The sequence below is a fragment of the Ceratotherium simum genome, chromosome 7 (assembly GCF_057802395.1).
Source record: "Ceratotherium simum simum isolate JZ-2026a chromosome 7, ASM5780239v1, whole genome shotgun sequence".
In the NCBI taxonomy this organism is placed as follows: domain Eukaryota; kingdom Metazoa; phylum Chordata; class Mammalia; order Perissodactyla; family Rhinocerotidae; genus Ceratotherium; species Ceratotherium simum.
In genome coordinates, this window is record NC_141906.1 from 9,536,258 (window position 1) to 9,556,118 (window position 19,861).

Here is a 19,861-nt window from a genome sequence, read left to right on the forward strand (position 1 = left end):
AAATAGCTTTTCTTAAAAGTATATCCTCTACCATATGAGAGGTTGCATGGTTTGGCAGAAAATAGCACTGAGCAGGCATTAAGACACCTGGTTACCAGTCCCAACTTGCTAGAAATCAACTAGATCTGAACAAATTGGTTGACTGGGACACATTAATTTACTCTTTTGTAATGTAGGAATAACACTATCCACCTGTGCTATGATGATAACTTGTATTAATACCTATAAAAGTCCCTCATAAGTTTTCAAATAATATATAAAACTGATGCAAAGATACTTTCTCTTTCAATGCCAGGAAAGCTGTAAGCATTGCTGTTTCTCAATTGCGGCTTAAGATTTTGTTTCACTTGGTTTGCAAGAGAGAGGAGAAAGTTCTTTTTAAAATAATTAATTATGTTTGTCATCTTTCCCCTCTTGAACATATTATAATTGCTTTCACCTTGTTTAAGCTGAATGACTGATCTGTGTTCATCAGTTTGAAATATAAGTATGATGTAATTAGACTCTATGTACATATATTTATCAATACATTTCACAGGGATCTCAATGCTAAGTATGCAGTGGATGGGACAAAATCACAACAGGCAACTTTATTTGTAGAATTTGATCCAAAAATCAAGAAAAAATAAACAAAAGGAGCTGAATCTCTATTATGTTAGTACACAAAATAAACCAAAAAAATACGTCAACATTTACCATGAGAACTTTTAAATGTATTTGCAAATGATCTGGTAAGGGAAACATGTGATTTACAACACGGGAAACTTCTGTTAACAACCATAGACTGAAATGCACTGCAAGTCACCTAGACTAGGTTAGCAAGAATGAGCAGATTGGTCGGTCCAAAAGGCAACCCCAAACACCTTCCTCAGATGGAGACTTTGGTAACTGTCTGTGGTAAAAAAACACCAACTTCTCTTCTTCATCATGTTGGGTGGTCATTTTGTCCATTTTTCTCCCATGATGAGTCCATTTTAAATCCTTCAATTATTATGAAGACACTCCAAATCCACAGAACAGCAGACACTCCCATTCTGTACATCAAGACACAACCGTTAGCCAATTGAGACAGAGAATATGAATCAATTAGCAGTGCACTTTTATATTCAAAATGACCATCCACATTTTGAGACAAACTCCATGAATACTATAGAAAAATGCTAGAGAAGGAGTAGAAAGGAAGGGCTTATGAGACCCTGCAGAGTCCTTCTGGCTAGGTTCTGCTGGCAGTGTGACCTCAGACCCCTGTCTGAGTTCAAACCATGTTTGGGACTCCCTCCTGCATTTCCAAGTTGTTCACACAACCTACTCACTGGACTTATTCCATATGAGATTCTTTCCAAAAATAAACCCCTGAAAGATAATTTGCCATTAATAAAGGTAATCAGAAGTACCACAAGAACCTAAAGGCAATGCCAAAATGGGTTCCAGAAAGGTTGGCATATTAGGGATAAATTTATAGTCTCTCATGGTTACTATGAAGGGGACAGTACATATTTAGATGTATACATTATTAGAAATTCACTAGAAACCAATTACATGTATTAATGTAAATATGCCTTTATAATTCTCCTAAATGAATTTCAAACTTGACCTCAAGGCCATACTAACTCACACAGGTCTCCACATCTCCTGGTCATTTTGTTTGCTGGGGCTGAAGGTATACGTAGGACCATGGCTCTTTTGCTATACGATATTTGATATTATCCTTTTTCTATCGGGGCTGCATCTTAAAATGGTACTTTCCAGAAAAGAGAAAAGAATCCCCATTTATAACAGCATAAAAAGACAAGGTGGGAATCTTCCACTGATGCCTGAAGCTGAGCCGGAATTTGATAGATCCCAGTAGACCAGTGTTTTGCACGTGCTCAATCACGGGAATTTTGTGTGTGTGTGTGTGTGTGAGGAGAATCGGCCCTGAGCTAACATCTGCCAATCCTCCTCTTTTTGCTGAGGGAGACTGGCCCTGGGCTAACATCCATGCCCATCTTCCTCCACTTTATATGGGACGCCGCCACAGCATGGCTTGCCAAGCAGTGTGTCCGTGTACGCCCAGGATCCCGACTGGCAAACCCCGGGCAGCCACAGCGGAGCCCGCGCACTTAACTGCTTGCGCCACCAGGCTGCCCCCTTTGGGAATCTTAAAGAGATGTTTTGCAGAGATTTGACACTGCCTAACCCTTGCTGCAAGTTGGCTATAGTCACAGGTCTTCACAAGCTTTGAAGAGAGGAAAGGGTCAGTTTTTAAAGACATGTGAGGATGCGTCATGAAACTTCTCTAAAAAGACAGAGAAATAGTCACTATTAATTAAATTCTGCAGCAAGAGCTTCAGGTCCCCACATTAGGCACCATGATAATTAAACAAAGCAAACAACATCAGAGAGCACTTTTTTCTAACATTGACAGTTTCATGAAAGAGCTTATAAAATTTTCCAGGATGAGAGATATTTTTTCTTTCTTTTATTCTTTTTAGTATGCAGGTCAAAATAGCTTAAATCAGCCATAATTGGGTGTGTTAAATCCTGCAGTTTAAAGGCAAGAGAGAGGAATATTTTATTCCGTGTTCATTTGGAATTTGCCTTTATACATGGTACAGCTATGATTCACTCAGGTAGAACGCCTGCCTGTGAGAAGTACACGCCTGCCTGTGTTCCCACGGTGCCCCTTGGACATGGACATTCAGGAACATCAGGAGTGGACGCCCTGCAGGTGTTCTCTGGCGACTGTTCAAGGCCTGATTACCCTCAGGACATCCAATTACCTTGCATTTGCATGTTGTGCAGGGAGATCCAGCCATTGTCCACACTGAGCCGCTAAGCCTCGAAATGCCGTAGCTGTCCAGGCAAGTTTTTCTGATGTCATAGGCGATGTGATCAGCCAGGCAGGGGTCACTGACACAGCGGGGACAACACTCCCCTTCCAAGAGGGCTGTGTACTCACAGCTCAAATTGGGGCAAGTGAGTGGCCAGCAATCTACCTCTCCTTCCTGTGGAGAAAAAACCAAAAATGACTCATTGTTGTTCTTATGCACAATTCTATTCCCAACATCCCAGAGGGGAGAAGGGCACAGTAATTCTCATCACTGTCCTCACCGAGTGTCCCTACTTTAGCACCATTGTGGGTACAATGCGCTTCCTCCTTGAGGAGTTACTGCAGATACCACCTCCTCTGGGGTGCTTTTGCTGACCGTCTGTCCTGCAGCCCCAGAAAGAGTTAGGTCCCGTCCCTGTGTGTCAATGGCAGCCTGTAATTATTTTTTTATCATGATACTTATGATCCTTCTCATAATTATCAGTACAATTCCACATTAGGTTTTGACCTTCCAGGCTTTGGGCTTGTTTCTTTCTCTCCCTGACACTTAGCACAGTTTTGAAAAAAATGCTAATCAAATGAATACATCAATGAATAGATGGTGACGCACTGGCTAGCGTATAAAGAGAACTTCATTTCTCTTACAGTCAAAGGAAAACTCGAAGCACTGTACTATTGCAACAACATCATAAACTGAGTTGTTTGTATTGAATTTGAAGTTGAGGTCGGGCAATATTAGGAGAACCATTTCAGAATGGTTTTGAATGTGATGTGTAGCTAGTGGACTTTCTATGTTACAGTCTGAATGGAGCCTCCCCGTGGCTCAGAATCTGGCACCTGGGGCTCCATTGAGCTGTCTGTAGTAGAAGTGTTTCCCTATGCAGCCCCTTCTGTTATCATGACACTTATTTATAATTTACACAATGTCCAATTACTCGATCAGCTTCATGATAGACCAGGTCTATCATGCTCACCAGTATATCACCCAGAGTCTGGCATATGCAACTCTTGATAAACATTTATTAAATATGACACAGGGGCCCAGCCCGGTGGCATAGAGGTTGAGTTTGCATGCTCTGCTTCGGCGGCCCGGGTTCGCAGGTTCGCATCCTGGGCGTGGACCCAAGCACCGCTTGTCAAGCCATGCTGTGGTGGCGTCCCATATAAAGTAGAGGAAGATAGGCACAGATGTTAGCCCAGGGCCAATCTTCCTCAGCAGAAAGGGGAGGATTGTCAATGGATGTTAGTTCAGGGCTAGTCTTCCTCACACACAAAAAAATAAAAATAAATAAATATGACACATATTATTCTCATGTAATTATTAAGTAATGTGTTTAGCAAGTTCAGTTTTCTCAGGAAATATTAACCTTAGGAACTGGGGATGGGAGAGGATATACTATTGAAATTCTTTGAAAATTTCATGTCTAAAATTAGTACTGATTCTTCTGAATGCCCGATGATTGGTTTCTTGAAAAAGAAACACCATTTTCCAGAATGATATGGAAGCTAATTGTATAGTTGCGTTGGGTTTGCTTGTCCTTGGGTGGGAGTTTGAAAAAATGGCAATGATTTGAATTTATCTGAGTTATACTCCTCAGTATTAGGAGTGATTAAGAAGGAAGTATTCTATTAAGATTATCTGTACATTCACCAGGAGATTTTAGAAAATTGTTAGAAATCTAGAGCACAGTTTCTCTGAATGCTTGTTTTCATACAGTATCCACAGACTGAATCATTAATTTCAGCAAATGTTAAACTATGGAATGCTGCTAATAGTTTCCATTACAAGTTGACTTAGTTGTGCCTTAGCTCCAAGTTATGACTTCCTCACAAAAAGAACATGATATTCACCATGATAATGTGTCCTGATGGTGTTCACATCCTTAGGAATCTTTGTTTGTGGTATAATTTGAAGCAGAAAGAAGCAGGTCCAGAAATTAAGCTTTTTCTCTGGACATTCTCAAATCTGATTATACCATTAGTATCCCTATATTAAGATCCAAAATAACCTTCATTTGTTTCTATAGGAAGGCTTAGCATCTGAAACAGATTTTTCAATCTGGGAAATATTAACAATAGTAGCTAATGTGCACTAAGTACTGTCTATGTACCCAGTACTATACTGTCCTTCACATACATTCTCTAATCATCATAACAGCCCTACGAAATACATACTCATCCACCTGTGTACACTGGAGGAAAGAATGATTGGTGAGATGCTAGAACTTGCCTGATCTCACAGACCTAGCATACGGGAGAACCAGGATTGAATTCTAGGTCTCTATGACTCAATCCCTGATATTTCTTCGATGTTCTGTTCTCTCTCATATTGAAGCCTTTACTGGTTATGTCTCAAGAAATCAAAGATTTCGCTCTAGAAGGACTACGAGTCCCAGGCAAGGCTCTGAAAGCTTTCAGTCTTGCAGGGATTTTTCTTGATCTGAATTTGCTAAAAAATAGCAGTTGTAAACTAACATAGCTTGGGCCAAATCTGTCCCATAAGTATGTTCTTTTTATCTTGCACAGTTTTTAAATAGTAGAATCTGAATGTCTTCAGGCAAAGCATGCCTCTTAGTTAGCCGCAGGACCCACAACGCCCTGCCTAGGATCCCAAACAGTGGGGACTAAAGCCCACAGGCAACTGAGTCTGTCCCTCCAGAGTAAAGGGACGACGCGGCTAAAGGAAGCCAACGTACCAGACACCGGCACTGCTGGCAGCTGTGAGTCCAGTTGTCTCCACTTCGATAGCGCTTGTGTCCATTTTGATCTAAACATTGACTTGTGACCCTGGTGTCACACTCTGGGCAACAGAAAAGGTCAACGCTTGGATTCTGGCAATCACAAGCTGTCCGTCGGCAGAATATCTTCCCATCCTGGTTAGAGATGAGGTTAAGGAGGTTGCATCATTAGGGAAACAATAAGATAGCGGCACTATGAAAACCAAACCTTATAAACACTTTCCAGAGCACATGGGAAAGATTTCCTAGAGTCAAAGTACCCCCTGGCCCCTCCCATTTTGTTCAAACCAGATGCATGTGTGTGTGCTCATGTGCACATGCTCTGTCTTTCCCTGACCTTGCCTGCAGAGCAGCCTGAGCAAAAATGGAGACATTTCTAAATTCAAAAAAAAAAAGTTAATATGTTCTTTGAAACTTTTTAAGAAATATTTCTTAAAAATCATATTTCTAAAAATGCATATGATCAAGAACTCATTTGAGTGGGAAATCATGCTACTATACTTTTCCCAGTTCATCATACCACCTAACACACTAACATGCATTCATCTAATTTGGTCTCTGTCTCAACTCTGGGAGAAAGCCTGACTATAACCTGTTTACAGATGCATTAACATAGGCCCAGAGAGGCTAAATGACCTACCCAGTCTCACAGAGGTACCAATTCTCTAAGCAACATCACCGGGTCTTCTGGTTTGAAAACAATTTTTCTTCTACAAGACAGCCTTTAGGTTGTTTATTACAAGGGGCTGTAATCAGTTGCCACCTTCCACCTTGAGGCAGTTCCCCAAATTATAGGCACAGTACAATTTCTGGAATAATGGCCATGAACACTCATACTTATCAAGAATTGAAGGTCAACAGCACTCAAACATTAAGACTGAACATTTTGCAGCAGGTCTCATTTGTATGTCTGTTGCTTACAGTAGCTTCTCACCTCAGACAATGAAGAAGCTGAAAATGTGAGGTGAGCCCTGTGGCCACCATTTATGGTAATAAATGCTTTGCCGAATATTTACAAAACCAAAGAATCTCAGAGCAGGAGGTACCTTAAAGGACACAAAACCAAACCTCTTGACCTATGCTTGAATCCTGTGTAGAATAACGGTATTTGAAAGCCATCAATCCTGTGCTTGAAGCGCTCCAGTCTTGAGCAACTCACTAGAGGAGGCCTTCAAAGTGTACATCTCTGTACGTGTCTGAATGTTAAAAACTGGACGTGTTGTTGCCTCTGTCCATTGATCCTTGTTCACACCCTTGGTAATCATAGAACTCTCAACACCTTCTGTCACATTTTCAACTCTTCTGCTCTTAGAAGACGGCATTTATGTCTCCACTGAATTGTCTCATCTCTGGATTAAACATCTCTAATTTTTTGACCAGTCTCCATAATTTTGAATCCTTTCACTGTTAGAGTTGACTTTTTCTTCAATAGTTTTGAATATTTCCAATAATAATAATCCACCATGATTTTAACACTCATTTTGCACTATACATTGTGCTAAATCTTTTATCTGCACTATCACATTTAATCCTGATACTCTGTGGAGTAGAAATTTACATCACCATTTCTTAATTGAGGTAGCTGAGTTAGAGAACTAAATATAATTCTTTAGTAATGGTCTGACCAACACAGAGTGAATTGGGACTCATGGTCACCTTGTTTTAAGTACCATACTTTCTTGAATGCAGCCTGATTTCAATGTTTACTTTCTTACCTACTTTGGTTATGTCATAGTGTTGACTTATATTGAGCTTAATGAAGACTAAAACCTCATTAAGCCCTATCCCATCTTGTGCAGTTAGTTGTTTGCGGGCAGCAAGTGTAAAACTTGATGTTTATCCCTCTTATATTTCAGCTTGTTAGATCCATTTCATCTCTCTTGCCTGTCACAATGTTTTCTAAATGCTGTTTCTGTCATCCACCATAGTTTGTCCTCCTTCCCAGCTTAGTGACATCTGCAAACTTGATGTCTTGCAGGGACATCTTGCTAACTTGACCTGCCCTCAGGGTCTTCATCTACTTCATGGATAACAATGTTGAATAGGACAGGGCTTGCTGAGATAAGTTTATTGTCAGCTAAAGTGGAAATCTTTAGATGCTTTACATCCTTTATGTAGAATGGAAAGGAAGACACATGCTGGCTACATATATAATAACAAGATGAAAAACACTTTCCCTCAAATTGTGTGCATTGGCTCTATTACTATAAGAAATGACAAGAAATCATAATTTTCCAAAATATCAAGGGATGAAAGATAATACATATATACACACACACACACATGCATATATACACATATGCATATGTATGTACACACACGTGCAGACATACATGTATGTCTGCACGTGTTTGTAGAGAGTGAGCAACAGACTCTAGTTAAGCAGGTGAATTGAGTAAGGGCATTCAGTCTGTCTGGACAAAGAAGTATCCAGATTCTAAGAATCTTCCAGCAATAGGCCTTTGGCTCATAGCTTACATTCCAATATTTTAGTTCACTAATATATTTTGCTCGTGTAACCATTGCCCAAAATGACTCCCTAGGGATTTATTTTAACCAACAGAAGCTAAGAAAAGTACTGATAGATATGACATGAAACCACTTGGTCAGCTCAGCTACAGAGGACATAATACTACTCTCCCTGAGTATAAAAGGACCAGGCATCAGGAACCCACATGCCTGTGTCCATGAACAACATGAAACACAGAGAGAGACTCTTTTAGAAGAGGCTACTATACATCAGCCAATGAGACCCAATCAGAATGTCAGGTTGCTCTCCATTTGCTGATTAAAAGAATGGATAAGAATAAGTGTTGGAAGCCAGCCCTGTGGCCTAGTGGTTAAGTTCGATGACTTCTGCTTTGACAGCCTAGGTTCTTGGGTTCGGATCCCGGGCACAGACCTAGGACCTACACCACTCATCAGCCATGCCGTGGCAGCAACCCACATATAAAAAGTAGAGGAATATTGGCACAGATGTTAGCTCAGGGCGAATCTTCCTCAAACAAAAAAAAGAAAAGAAAAGAAAAAAAGAAAGAATAAGTGAATAGCCTCCAGGGTTAGCACAAAACAAAGCAATTTCACATCTCATCAATTATGTGAAAATGCCAAATAGGCCCCTGTTAGTCTCTAACATGTTTCAGAACAATGGCTGTGTTCACTTTGGCTTTTGAATTACAGGGTAACTGTCAAGAAAATCATTTTTAATAATGAAATGTCACAGGTGGCTCCATTAATACAATGAGAATGCCATTATAAAACCTCAGCTCCCAGAGTGGAACCACACTAGAATCCAAATTTGGCAAGAGAATTGAGCCCACTGATGGTGAGTCATCCTTCTTGCCATAGATCTCGGGGATCATTCCCGGGGCTTGACCTCTGTCCCAGCTGGGATGGTCAGAACAATCCCCACTTAAATACCAAAGATGTATTTTCCAACCCTTCTGCCATAGAAACTAAATGCTTTATCTGCAGTTTTATAATGCATAAAGCTATAAACAATTAATAAGTATTGTAATATTTAAATTGCTTCTGAATTTTAAAAACAAGGACATACACTTTCCTAGGAAATAAAGAATTAATTTATTCTGATTATGCCATGGAAAATTATAGGTTTTATTCTGTAAATTACACATTTTATTACTGAATAGTAAACACATTGATACATTTACTCCAGATTTCATAATATCACTATTTTTCTTTCTTCTATAGTTTTGAAACTTTTAAATCAAGAAGGTAAGATTATTTATGTAAATTGATAATACAAAGCACTATTTGGCAAACTGACACCCACAGTCCAAATTCGACTTGTTGCCTGTTTCTGTAAATAAAGTTTCATTAGAAGATAGCTTCCCTCATCATTTACATATGGTCAATGGCTGCTTTCACTCTACAGTGGCAGAGCAGAGGATTTGAGACAGAGACCTTACAGAATGCAAAGTCCAGCTGGCCCTTTACAGGAAAAGGTTTTGGATCCCTGATATAACGTTTAAAACTACGAGTGGTACTCTAGACCCTTCTGTTCTACCTTCTCACATACAAATTTAATGGGCTGTGATATCCAATAGTTTTACAAAATATGAATTTTGCCTTCAGGTTGCACCCCACAAGTTCGTCCTTTAGCCCTCTCTAATAAGCACGTGGGGTAGAAAAATTTCAGCAGTCATTTAATCTTCTAATTTAATTTAAAAAAATTATTTTATTTTATTTATTTTTTTGTGTGAGGAAGATCGGCCCTGAGCTAATATCTTCCAATCTTCCACTTTTTTGCTGAGGAAGACTGGCCCTGGGTCAACATCCATGCCCATCTTCCTCTACTTTGTATGGGACGCTGCCACAGCATGGCTTGCCAAGCGGTGCGTCAGTGCGTGCCTGGGATCCGAACCGGCGAACCCCAGGCCGCCGCAGCAGAGCACGCACACTTAACCGCTTGTGCCACTGGGCCGGCCCCCTAGCTGTCTTATTTTAATGAAGAGGAAACCAGGCCCAGAGAGAGGAAATGACTTTTCCCTGTAGTAAATTAATAAGAAAACAGGAAATACACCCCAATCTGGACCTTTATAACGATGACTTTCCACCATGCTGCTTCCTTGTATCATGAAAAGGCTGGAGGGTAAGAGAAACATTTCAGACAAACTGAGATCAGAAGGATTTGGGGGGCAATGGTTCTCAAAGTGTAGTCCTCTGACCAGCAGGGACTAGTTAGAAGCTCCTGGGAACTAGTTAGAAATGCCAATTGTGCCTCAACCCAGAATCGCAGAGTCTGGAGGCAGAGTCAGTGATCCAAGTTTCACAAGCCCTCCAGGTGATTCTGGTGCAAGGGAAAATTTTGAGAACCACTGGTGGAGAAACAAAGGACCCCACCCATTGAGGAATTAGCATGACATAACCCTCAAGCTCCTGCAATGAGGAGGCAGGGTTTGGAACAGGAGGAGTATGAAATCAGGGGAATGGAAACGGAGACCCTGTTCCTTGACAAGACCCCTAAAGTTTTGAGGGCAGAATTAAACCTGCCAATATGTTCATCTTCCCAGAATCTTAGGACTTGCACAGCCAACTCCTGCCATCACAAACACCCTAGACAGGAAGGTATTGATAGTACTGCTGGTTAGGTTCAGAGAGCAAAGCATTTTTCTGAGTAGATTGCAGGGATCCAGAAACCTAACTTCTACCCTGGCTGTGGATACAAGCTGACTCATCCTTGTTCTTCACCCTCTGAGTGAGTGCCATGCTGAGAATGGTGAGGCTGTTTTACTGTCAGCTCCTTGCAGATCGGGTTTTTCCCTCTTTGCCTGTAGGAGACACATAAACCCTTTAGGTTTCCCTACCATGGCCGTCTTCCTCAGTTTCTGGGCAAAGGCTTACACGAGGCCAGGTCAAATGGCCAGCATTCCAGACAATCTCAGGGCAAAGGTCTTTTCCACTTGATGCTTCTTCTGTGTTGCCACAGCAATTTAGCCCTGACTTTATTATAACACGGTGGGGGAGGTTATTTATGGTATCCATTTCCCTACCCATCTCTGTAATTCCCAGCAGAACTCAAGACCTGGTGTTGCTCAAGTCTTCAGTATTGCATTTAGCGTCAAGATGAATGCTATTTGCTTTTCTTTTTAATTAAAAGAAAACAAAACAAAACACTGCATGAAGCACAGAAATGAAATCTGGCCTTCACAGCTTGTTCTCTTTCTCCCCCGGGATTTTTCGGATACTAATGAGAGCAGTAGTGGTAGGTAAAGGCACAGATGAAGGAGTAAATGCAGGTGCCAAACATTTATTGCGTACAAGCCTAATGTGCAAACCCTGGCTCTTTCTCTTGTCAGTGGCACCTGAACTCTTTCACCCAGGAAAATGGGGAGCTAAGCCTCAAACATGCCACTCTGGAGCTTCTTTTTCGCCCACAGAATGAGGGCACACATTGTCACAGGGGCTGAGGGGCTGAGATTTTCATTCATCAGGCCCCATCATTTCATTTCTGTCATCTTCCATATGGCCTTACCTCTCTCACCCTTTCAGGTTCTCATCTTTACTCTCCTAAACCTTGACTTCAGCTGAAGTGGTATCTCCCCACTTAGCTTTGATCTCCTCAGTCCTTCTTCATGCTGCCAGTCAGAGCTAGATTGGGCCATGCCAATCCTAAACGAAAAATCTCTCATGATCTTCTGCTGCCCATCAGATAGTCTAAATTCCATGTACTGACTCTGTCCGCAGCCTTTGTCTCCAGGCTCATCAGCAGCTATACTCCTCCCAGATTCTTCTTGCTCCCGATAGTCTAATCTCATCAGTCACTTCATGTTTTCTTGAACACAACATATATTGTTGGTCTTCTGCATCTTTGTTCTTACTGTTCCCCCTGTTGGGGATTCACTTTCCCCACATCTCTACTTGGCTAAATTTCTCATCCTTTAAGGTCTTCCTCAAAGGTCACCTACTCTGTGAAGTTGTTCCCTATTCCTCTCTGCATCCTCCCACAATAGAGCATACTTCCTGTCTCTATGTTCCCACAACAAATTGTTCATAACTCTACTATGGCATGACAGGTGGTTAATTGTTTGTGTATCCATTTGCCTATTCATCTCTATGATCTCCAATATAAATATAACTCATACTAAAATGCTGCATTTCCTAGAAACTAATAAACCTGAGACCTCTCTATCTTCCCATGTAGCACAGGTAGAAAATAAAGATGTCTTCCTACGGCCCTGGACAAATTTATGAATGGAAGAGCCACAGATGGGTATCTCTAAAAAGAAGCTGGGCTGTAACTAAGATTTAGGGATCAAGCCTAGAGAGATAACCATTTCTCACTCTAGGTTTTTGTGGTCTGGATAATGCTGGAGGAACAAGAGTTCCAAAATATTCAGCAATCATTCTGTGCCTAATCAACTAAGTGATCTAGGAGTGCACAAAATCATTGTCACTGTCAAGGAAGCACACGGCATCTAGACAAAAGCCCAAATCCATTTGTGTTAGCCTAGCTTTATCACTGAACTCCATTCAGCTGTGGACATATTTCAAGGCTGCTTTTTCTATTGGTGTGAAACACTAGTAGCTAACCTGGTGTACTGACTCTCAAGGGCTTTTTAAAAGAACTTTGACTCTGCTTCTTTCAACAGTAAGCCTTGTCACTTTGTTTGCTTCTGTGATTCTGCTATTGTGTGATTTGGTTTTATTTGAATTTGAAACATCAAGGATATGATTGAAAAGCCAGTACTTTATATCCCAACCTTGATTTTACTTGTAACCTCCAAGATGATGCCATTACAATACAATCATGTGTCGCTTAACAATGAGGATACCTTCTGAGAAATGCATCATTAGGCAATTTTGTTGTGTGAACATCATAGAGTGTACTTACATAAACCTAGATGGTATAGACTACTACACACCTAGGCTACATGGTATTAATCTTATGGGACTGCCATCTATATGTGGTCTGTTGTTGACTGAAATGTTGTTATGTAGCACATGACTGTAATCCATTTGGATGCTTGAATACTGGAGATTTTTCTTATCAAATCAGAATAGAATACTTGCAACTGCAAATAGTGCAAACAAGAAGGGTCATAAATAAGGTCACTTTTTGAGGTTGATCTACAGAATTTGATTCAGGGTTCTTAATTCAGCTCCTAAAACCAGGCCTTCCACAACCTCTTGGAAGCTATGCTATTAACAAGTAATAAATACAACTGGAAAACAGAAAAAGGTTTATGTAAATAAATATTTATGAATAAAGGGGAGCAGTGGTGGTGGAGGTGCACTATTATTAACAAAATAAGATTACAAGAGTTGTTCATCTCCTGTGGTAATTTCAGTCTAATTCTCATAAGACTTTGGAGATACTTTAGGAGTCAAAGTAGAATAAATCAACTTAGGCTGCTTGGAATATTAGCACAGTTAATTAATGAAGCCTTGGGAAATTTTTAATGATTGGTAAGTTCCCTGCCTTATCATGGCCTTAAATAAAACAAAAACTGAAAAAGAAATTTTGTTTTCTCACTAATCAAGACTCAACCAAAGTCCCTTGCCTATTCCAGGGACTGGGGATCTAGAAACCTTAAAAAGGATTTGCTGTCAGGTTGTGATCATCCTCAAAAGTTTGGAAAAACAATATTTTCTAGAAAAGAACTAGTAAAGCAATTCACCCTTCTTTTCCTGGCTGAATGGAGAACTAATTGCCAACCTCTTCTGTAAGCCCTTTTCAACTATTCTAACCCAGGAAGAGCTTTTCCTTCTATTAAAAACTTTTGCCCTGACTTGGGGGTGGGGTTTCAACATAGAAGCATAGGGAGATCCTGAACTCATTTCCTCCCATGGACACAACAAATATACAGCTACATATGGAACAAATCCCACTGGAAAAAAAACTGAGAACTAGCCAAACACCTGCTCCATGACAAAGGATAAAAGAGCCACATTAAGACGGGTCTTGGCATGGAGACTCACAATCAAGAGGGATCTCTAACTATATAAATAAATAGAGCTTCTTCCTGAGGGGCAAGGGGTTTGTACTCCACACCAGGAGCACAACCTTTGGGTTCTGCACCAGAGAGATGAGCCCCCACTTTAAGAGTGGGAACAAAGATCCCACTCTTAAAGGGCTTGTGCGCAGACCCACTCATCCCAGGACTTAGTGCAAAGAGCAGCAGCTTGAAAAGAGCCTAGACCATATGTAAAGGAGATTCACTAGCTAATTTTAAGGCACTTGCCAGAGAGGCAGAATGCTCTCCAGAGACAGAATACTGGTGGGCACCATTTTTATGGGCTTCTTCTACTTTGCTAGAAGGCACCATTTTTGCACACTCACTCAAACCTGCTAACAGTGGTGAGTCCGCAGCACCACTCCCATGCTGCTTGCATGTGGTAACAACAGATGTGGAAGGTGAGCAACCCTGGATCCCACACCACTCACGCATGGCACCAACAGATGCAGAGGGTGAGCAGCCCCACCTGACACGTCACTCATGCAACCCCACCAGAACCAGTGGGCACGTGCAGCCTACACAGGAAACTCTCCTGGAGTGCCTAGCTCTGGTGGTCAGGAGGGATTGTGCTTCTGGGCCCCAAGTGACATCTCCTACACAAGGCCACTCCTTAAAGAGTGGAAGAGGCAAATGGAGTTCATTTGCCTAATACAGAGAAACAAACACACAGAGTCAGGTGAAAGGAGGAGACAAAGGAATATGTTCTAAATGAAAGACCAAGACAAAACATCAGAAAAAGACATTAATGAAATGGAGATAAGCAATTTACCCAATAAAGAGTTCAAAGTAATGGTCATAAAGATGGTCACTGAACTTGGGATAAGAGTGGCTGAACACAGTGAAATCTTCAACAAAGAGACAGAAAATATAAGAAAGTTTCAAATGGAAATTAGAGAGCTGAGGAATAAAATAACTAGACTGAAAAATAAACTAGAGTGGTTCAAAAGCACACTGGATGAAACTGAAGATCAGATCAGTGAGCTGGAAGACAAAGCAATAGAACTCACCCAAACAAAGCAGCAAATAGAAAAAAGAATTAAAAAAAACCCCGAAGATAACTTCAGACCTTTAATCTCAAGCAGAATAATAGTCACATTTAGAGGGGTCCCAGAAAAAGAGAGAGAGAAAAGGCCAAAAAGCTTATTTGAAGAAATAATGGCTAAAAACTTCCCCAATTTGAATAAGGAAAGAGACATACAGGTCCGGGAAGTCCGTAGAGTCCAAATAAGATGAACCCAAATAGATCCATACCAAGACACATAATTAAACTGGTAAAAGTTAAAGAGAGAATCTTAAAATCAGCAAGAGAAAAACAACTTTTATGTACAAGCAAAGCCGCATAAGGCTATCAGTAGATTTTTCAGCAGAAACTGCAGGCCAGAAGAGAGTGGCACAACATATTCAAAGTGCTGAAAGGAAAAAACTCCCAATCAAGAATTTTCTACTTGGTAAAGTTATCATTCATAATTGAAGGAGAAATTAAGAGTTTAGACTGTAATAAAAGACAAAGATAAAAGGGTCAATTGAGCAAAAAGACATAAGATTTGTAAATATATATGCACACAACATAGAAGCACCAAGATATATAAAGCAAATATGAATGTCACTAAAGGGAGAAATTGAAAGCAACACAATAATAGTTGATGACTTTAACACCCCAGATACATTAATGGATAGATCATCCAGACAGAAAATTAATAAGGAAATAGTGACCTTAAATGACACATAAGACCAGATAGACTTAACAGATATATACAGAACATTCCATCCAAAAGCAACAGAATACACATTCTTCTCAAGTGCACATGGAACATTCTCCAGGATAGATCACATGTTAGGCCACAAAACAAATCTCAGTAAATTCAAGAAGACTGAAATCATATCAAGCATCTTCTGTGACCACACTGGTATAAAACTTGAAGTCAATAACAAGAAGAAAACTGGAAAAACCACAAAAATGTGGAGATTAAGCAACATGGATTGAACAACCAATGAGTCATTGAAGAAATAAAAAAATACTTAGAAAAATGAAAACAGGAAGACAACATACCAAAATCTGTCAGATGCAGTGAAAGCAGTACTAAGAGGGAAATTCATAGCAATACAGGCCTACCTTAAGGAACCGAAAAAAGTCTCAAATACACAATCTAACTTTACACCTAATGGAACTAGAAAAAGAAGAATGAAGCCAAAGTCAGTAGAAGGAAGGAAATAATAAATATCAGAGTGAAAATAAGTGAAATAAAGACTCAAAAGACAGCAGAAAAGATCAGTGAAACTAAGAGCTGGTTCTTTGAAAAGATAAACAAAATTGACAAACCTTTAGCTACACTAACCAAGAAAAAGAGAAGGTTCTAATAAGCAAAATCTGAAAGAAAGAGAAGTTACAACTGATACCACAGAAATATAAAGGCTCATAAGAGTACTACAAACACATTATACGCCAACAGATTGGACAACCTAAAAGAAATGGATAAATTTCTAGAAACATACAATCTTCCAAAACTGAACCATGAAGCAATAGAAAATCTGAACAGACTGATTACTAGTAAGGAGATTGAATCAGTGATCAAAAACCTTCCAACAGGAGTAATGTCAGCATCATGGCAGAATGAGAGGTTCCCTTTGTCTCTCCCCTCTAAATTACAACCAAACAGACATCCATTAACCAGTAGAGGATTTCTTACACAGCAAAATAAGATGCCTAAGAAATGCAGGCAGCTATACATCTGAAGGTGGATGCACTGGACCCGTGGGAAGCAGTGGAACTGGGGAGAAACTCCTATCTGCATCCCTGGTGGCAGTGATCCAGGGCGCAGATCCTCACACAGCAGCCGATGCAACAGATTGGAGGTGAGAGCGGCCCAGCCCTGTGCATCTGAACATCCACAGGGTGGCAGTGGCCTCGTGTGTGCATGAACATCCCTGAGGTGGAGGCAGTGGTGTGGTGGCAGCCCCACCCCATGACAGTTTGTGGAGTGGTAGCAGTGGTGGTGGCCTGACCCACACAACTGCAAGCAGACAGAGTGAGAAAACCCAGCCTCCCGTAGTGGCATGCCCAACACCAACTCCATCAGTAGCGGGGAGTCCCTAGGTCCCCAGGCACCTACCAGTGACAGCAACATCTGTGAACCCAGCACCCCTGGCAACAGTGGAACCAGCACCCCCAGACAACTGGGGAATAGCAATGCAAGTGGTGCATGGGACAACAGATTCAAAACCCACAGAGAGCCAGTGGAGGAACGTGAGACTGAGCTGGCCAAAACCAAAGTAACCAAAGTCATGCCAAATAATACAAGGTGATTACTACCACAAAAGTTCTGGCAGAGGATCAATTCATCAAAGACCATGAAGAACTACAGTAACAGAGCAGAACAGAAAGAAAATGACAACTCTCCAAAAACTAAATCTGAAGTCATGGTAGATTACAATCTAACTGATAGAGAATATAAAATAGCTATCAAAAAGAAACTCAATGAGTTACAAGAAATCTCAGAAAGACAGTTCAATGAGCTCAGGAATAAAATTAATGAATAGAAGGAATATTTCACAAAGAGATTGAAGCTCTAAAAAAAAAAACCAAACAGAAATTCTGGATATGAAGAACACAATTAATGAGATAAAAAATAATGTAGAAAGCATTAAAAATAGAGTACACCTTATGGAGGAGAGAATTAGCGAGCTCAAAGATAGAAACACAGAAATGATTCAGGTGGAGGAGGAGAGAGAACTAAGATTTTTAAAAAGTGAAGAAATTCTTTGAGAAATATCCAATTCAATTAGGAAAAGTAACATAAAGATTATAGGTATCCCAGAGGGATAAAGGATCAGACAGCTTATTCAAAGAAATAATAGCTGAGAACTTCCCAAACCTGGGGAATGAAAAGGACATGCAAGTACATGAAGCTAATAGAACTCCTAATTGCATCAACCCAAGAAGACCTTCTCCAAGGCATATAATATTAAAACTGTCAAAAATCAATGACAAAGAAAAATATTCAGGGCAGCAAGAGAGAAGAAAATCACTTACAGAGGAACCCCCATCAGCCTTTCAGTGAATTTCTCAGCAGAAAGGCTAGGAGATAGTGGGATGATATATTCAAAATACTGAAAGACAAAAACTATCAGTCAAGAATACTCTATCCAGAGAAATTATTCTTTAGATATGACAGAGAAATAAAGCTTTCCAAGACAAACAAAAGCTGAGGCAATTCATTGTCACTAGACCTGCCCTACAAGAAATTTTGAAGGGAGCCCTCCTACCTGAAATGAAAAGGCAAAGTTTTACAAAGCTTTGAGGAAAGAGAAAAATAGATAAAATCAGAAAATTGCAGCTCTATATCAGAATAGGTTAGCAAACACTTAATTATAACATAGAAAGAGAAAGAAAGCATCAAAAATAACTATAAACATTTAAAATTAGTCACAAACTCACAACATAAATAAGAATAATTTGTGACAATAAAAACATAGAAGGGGAAGAGGAAAGGCATGGAACTTGCATAGCCTAATGGAGATAAGAGGATATCAGAAAATGGACTATCTCATCTATGAGATCTTTTATACAAACCTCATGATAACCACAAAATGAAAAATCAGAGCAGAGCCACAAATCATAAATAAAGAGAAAACTGAGAAATCCAAAATAGAAAACCATCAAATGGAAATGGCAGACAGAAATACAAGTAGAGAAATAAGGGAAATATAGAACAACCAGAAAACAAGAGGTAAAATGGCAGTACTAAGCCCTCATATATCAATAGTCACTCTAAATGTAAATGGATTGAATTCACCAATCAAAATACACAGAATGGATTTTTTAAAAAAGAAAATAATATGCTGCATCCAAGAAACACATCTCAACTTTAAAGACAAACATTGGCTCAGAGTGAAGGGATGGAAGATGATACCCCAAGCAAATGGCAAGCAAAAGTGAGTGTAGCCATACTTATAGCAGATGAATCAGACTTCAAGATAAAGATAATGAGAGACAAAGATGGGTACAATATAATGATAAAAGGGACATTCTACTAAGAAGACATAACACTTATTAATATATATGCAACTAACACAGGAGCACCAAAGTACATAAAGCAACTATTAACAGAATTAAAGGGAGAAATTGACAGCAACACCATAATAGTAGGGGACCTTAACACCCCACGTACATCAGTGGGTAGATCATCCAGACAGAAAGTCAACAAGGAAATAATGACCTTAAATGAAACACTAGACAAGATGGACTTAATATGTTTAGAACATTCCATCCAAAAAAAGCAGAATACATTTTCCTCTACAGTGCACGTGGAACATTCTCAAAGATAGAGCATATGTTGGCAAACAAAGCAAGCCTCAAATTTAAGAAGAAATCATATCAAGCATCTTTTCTGACCACAATGGCATGAAACTAGGAATCAAGTACAAGAAAAAAGCTGGGAAACTCACAAATATGTGGAGACAAAACAATATTGAACAACTGTTGGATCAATGAAGAAATAAAAGGAGAAATAAAAAAATACCTGGATACAAATGAAAATGAAAACACAACATACCAAAACCTATGAGATGCAGCAAAAGCGGTGCTAAGAGGGAAATTTATAGCAATACAGGTCTACCTCAAAAAACAAGAAAAATCTCAAATAAACAAGCTTACACTATACCTAAAACAACTAGTAAAAGAAGAACAAACGAAGCCCAAAGTTAGTAGCAGGAAGTAAATAATAAAAATCAGAGCAGAAATAAATGGAATATAGACTAAGAAAACAAAAGAAAGGATTGATCAAACTAAGCACTTGTTCTCTGAAAAGATAAACAAACTTGACAAACCCTTA

General features: G+C 39.8%; 1 protein-coding gene across 3 annotated transcripts in view; it reads right to left on the bottom strand.

Moving 5' to 3' along the window:
• Positions 1-533: 533 nt before the first annotated feature.
• The window catches only part of NELL1 (neural EGFL like 1), a 746,684-nt gene continuing 727,356 nt past the window's right edge, over positions 534-19,861 (bottom strand). For 2 of the 3 annotated variants that reach the window (XM_004418527.3, XM_004418526.3), the window contains 3 exons: positions 5,509-5,685; positions 2,763-2,987; positions 534-1,034 (listed from right to left, as the gene is read on the bottom strand). In XM_004418527.3, the coding sequence (XP_004418584.1) occupies positions 984-1,034; positions 2,763-2,987; positions 5,509-5,685 (453 nt within the window). In that variant the 3' untranslated portion in view covers positions 534-983. The remainder of the gene's footprint in view (positions 1,035-2,762; positions 2,988-5,508; positions 5,686-19,861) is intronic. The other variant, XM_087433086.1, reaches the window with a different exon arrangement.